The sequence below is a fragment of the Piliocolobus tephrosceles genome, unplaced genomic scaffold (genome assembly GCF_002776525.5).
Source record: "Piliocolobus tephrosceles isolate RC106 unplaced genomic scaffold, ASM277652v3 unscaffolded_16816, whole genome shotgun sequence".
In the NCBI taxonomy this organism is placed as follows: Eukaryota; Metazoa; Chordata; class Mammalia; order Primates; family Cercopithecidae; genus Piliocolobus; species Piliocolobus tephrosceles.
Genome location: NW_022298550.1, coordinates 1 through 3,355, shown reverse-complemented (window position 1 = coordinate 3,355; position 3,355 = coordinate 1). Strand labels below are relative to the sequence as shown.

At 53.5% G+C, this 3,355-nt stretch overlaps 1 protein-coding gene across 2 annotated transcripts; it reads left to right on the top strand.

The window, feature by feature from the left end:
- Window positions 1-237: 237 nt before the first annotated feature.
- LOC111553117 (endosome associated trafficking regulator 1) lies at window positions 238-3,349 on the top strand. Of its 2 annotated transcripts, XM_026450290.1 has the most exons (4): window positions 238-645; window positions 1,354-1,465; window positions 1,855-1,917; window positions 2,425-3,349. In XM_026450290.1, coding segments are annotated over exons 1-4 (321 nt in total). In that variant the 5' UTR covers window positions 238-643; the 3' UTR covers window positions 2,569-3,349. The 2 variants fall into 2 exon arrangements, with proteins under 2 accessions (XP_026306075.1, XP_026306074.1); XM_026450289.1 differs by having other exon boundaries at window positions 238-1,465.
- The last annotated feature ends 6 nt before the right edge of the window (window positions 3,350-3,355 follow it).

Sequence of the window (3,355 nt, the reverse complement as noted above, 5' to 3'; positions counted from 1 at the left end):
CGCGCCATCGCACTCCAGCCTAGGTGACAAAAGCGAAACTCCGTTTCAAAAAAAAAAAGACAAAATTTTTGTTTTTTCCTGAGACAGTGTGTCACTGTGTTGCTCACACTGGAGTGCAGTGGCGCGATCTCGGCTCACTGCAACCTCTGCCTCCCGAGTTCAAGTGATTCTCCTGCTTCAGCCATCCAAGTAGTTGGGACTGCAGGTGCCTGCCACCACTCCTGGCTAATTTTTGTATTTTTAGTAGAGACAAGGGCACCATGTTGGCCAGGCTGGTCTCAAACTGCCGACCTCAAATGATCCACCCGCGTTGGCCTCCCAAACTGCTGGGATTATAGGCGTGAGCCACTGCCTCTGGCCTCTGAGTAAAATTAACTGGCATCTGTGACCACAGGTCTTTGAAAAGTGCCCGCCTCTGTCCGTGGTCTTCCTCTGTAGTGCGCTGCAGGTGGACGCTGCACTGACCCAGCCATCTCTGCTTATCAGGAGGCTCTAGAGCCAGACTACAGAAGCGCACACCCTTTTGAGCGAGACATGCTGACTTTCTAATAAGGATGTTCTCTCTCCACAGCTGAAAGATGAAAATTCTAAGCTGAGAAGAAAGCTGAATGAGGTTCAGAGCTTCTCTGAAGCTCAAACAGAAATGTATGTAAGCTTTTAGTTAGGAATGCAATCCACAACATCTAACACAGAGGGAAATCCGTTTTTAAATGATAATGAAGTAATCAGAGTCAAACCAGATCTGGGTTTTATTGTATATAAATGTTGAGCATCCCACACATTTCTGTGTTCTGCATAAAAGTTTATTTTGAGACAGGGTCTTGCTGTGTCACCCAGGCTCGAGTGCAGTGGCACAATCACGGCTCACTGCAGCCTTGACCTCCTTGGCTCCAGTGATCCTCCCATCTCAGCCTCTTGAGTAGCTGGGACTACAGGCGTTTGCCACCCCACCTGGCTAATTTTTAAATTTTATTTTTGTAGAGACAGGGTCTCACTGTGTTGCCCGGGCATGTCTCAAACTCCTCGGCTCAAGGAATCCTCTCGCCTCAAGCTCCTAAAGCGTTGGGATTATAGGCATGAGCCACGGCCTCTGGCGAAGGTTTATTTTAAACTTTAGACAAAAAGCCACCAAATTCCTTGTTGGAGCAGCAGTGCTGTGAGAGCCCTTCCCTGCACGCCTGCCTGGTCGCCCGCTGCAGGTCTAGACCTGAGGCTGCTGCTGCCTCCCCACTATGCTTGAGGCCTGTTCCATCACAGGCTCTTAGTGGGTTTTATCTGGCTAATGAGGTATCTTTTTGTAGTCCTTTTAAAAGTAGCCACAGAAATTAACAACTCGGGTTTTTCTTTAACAAGGGTGAGGACACTTGAGCGGAAATTAGAAGCAAAAATGATCAAGGAGGAAAGAGACTACCACGACTTGGAGTCGGTGGTTCAGCAAGTGGAGCAGAACCTGGAGCTGATGACCGTATGGGTTTCTTTCTCTGAATCGGATGAGCTGGGTGGGGCAGGAGCGCTCCTGAGAAAGTGCTGCTGTCCTCAGCTGCTACAGCCTGCCCTTGGGTAGAGCGGGGCCATGTGGCTCTCTGAGACCGGTGTCCCTTGACATCGCTGTCTCCCTGTGCCTGGGCATAGCTGGCCTGTGAGGCCATCCATGGGGAGTAGGGGGCCAGAGCACAAACGCCGCACGGTGAGCCCTTCCCATGGGTGGTCTGAGAGTGGAGGCGGGACTGGGTGGGGCACGGGGCTGTGAAGGGCCACAGCCAGGTTGGGTGACCTCCCTGCGTTGAGGCCCGTGTCCGGTATTAATGTGAGGACATCAGTGATGCTTTTTGTGGTTTTTTTTGGGGGTAACAGAAACGGGCTGTAAAGGCAGAAAACCACGTCGTGAAACTGAAACAGGAAATCAGTTTGCTCCAGGTAATTGAAGGAAGGACTTCAGTGTTTTTCTTTGATTTGTGGAATCACATAGAATCAGTTTGCTCCAGGTAATTAAAGAAAGGACTTCAGTGTTTTCCTTTGATCTGTGGAGTCACGTAGATAATGAATTCAGGAAGACAGAGATTAAAGACTCTGCTGGGGTTTCCCCTGGGCCCAAGCAGAGAAAGGACTTCAAATGGGGACAGCACTTGCTTCCTGTTGGGGCCTGAAACAGAGGGAGGCCCTGGAGTTCTGTTGGGCCTTTGGGGTTTGGCACAGGGCATCCACTTGTAGGAGTCCCTGTTTCCATAGAGCTAGGTGCTAGGCATATACTGGAGTGAAGGGGAAGCCGTTAAGCCCCCAGTCCCAGAGGCAAGCCCCCAGTTAGGCCAGAGCACCCGTCCTGAGTGCCAGGCCCTCATGGGTAAGTCCTCGCCTTGCTGGGTGGTGACTTTTATCTGGATTGCCTCGGAGCTGCCCTCTCCTTAGCCATAACCATCCCCCCAGGCGCAGGTCTCCAACTTCCAGCGAGAGAATGAAGCCCTGCGGTGCGGCCAGGGTGCCAGCCTGACTGTGGTGAAGCAGAACGCCGATGTGGCCTTGCAGAACCTCCGGGTGGTCATGAACAGCTCTCAGGCTTCCATCAAGTGAGTGCCTGGGAGGCACTGGGAAGCCTGGCAGGGAAAGGGGTGAGATTGGAGTGGTCATCAGTGATACTGGGTGGGGGCCCAGGCTGACAGCACCGTGGCTGGAGGACCAGGGAGCCACAGGGAGGGACACATGCTCAGTGGTCCCGATAGCTCTCTGGGTCACTTTGTGGACAGACCACAGGCTTTCTAGCCCGCCTCGCAGAGTCCGATCCCACCTGGGAGGTGCAGACAGCCCCACCACCTGTGGACACTAAAGCTCTGAATAAAGGAAATAGTGGTAGTTTCCCTCCTGGTGAAAAAGCAAATTCCCAGAAGGCCCTTAGTACTGTGCCTGGCTGGGGACATGCCAGCCACCATCACTGTGACAGTGGTGAGTGTCTGCCACCCACTGGGCTGAGCTCTGCAGGGCGTTTTTGGCCCCCCAGAGCACTCCCTGTGGACAAGGGAGCCGTCTCCTGTGAAGTCAGGTATGGGTCCCCTCAAAGAGGAGCTAGGAGTGGAAAACCTGTGGTTCTCCCCTGAGCCCCTCCCTTTCTCCCAGGAATCCTGTCCCTTTCACCCCACCCCTGCAAATCCCACCCCTTTCTCCCTGGAACCCCTTCTGTTTCTCCCCCAGAACCCTGTTCCTTTCTCCCCCCCGAATCCTGTCCCTCTCTGCCCCCCACAAACCCCCCCCCTTTCTCCCACCCCCCCAACCCTGTCCCTTTGTCCCCCCCAGCAAACCCCACCCCTTTCTCCTTGGAACCTCTTCCGTTTCTCCCCCACAGAACTCTGTCCCTTTCTCCCTG

Excerpts from the sequence above, each read along its gene's own strand:
- LOC111553117 (XM_026450289.1), top strand. The coding sequence starts at position 1,283 with ATGAGGTATCTTTTTGTAGTCCTTTTAAAAGTAGCCACAGAAATTAAC. Across the intron at positions 1,466-1,854 it reads AGAACCTGGAGCTGATGACC|AAACGGGCTGTAAAGGCAGA; the intron begins GTATGGGTTTCT and ends TGGGGGTAACAG. Across the intron at positions 1,918-2,424 it reads AGGAAATCAGTTTGCTCCAG|GCGCAGGTCTCCAACTTCCA; the intron begins GTAATTGAAGGA and ends CCATCCCCCCAG.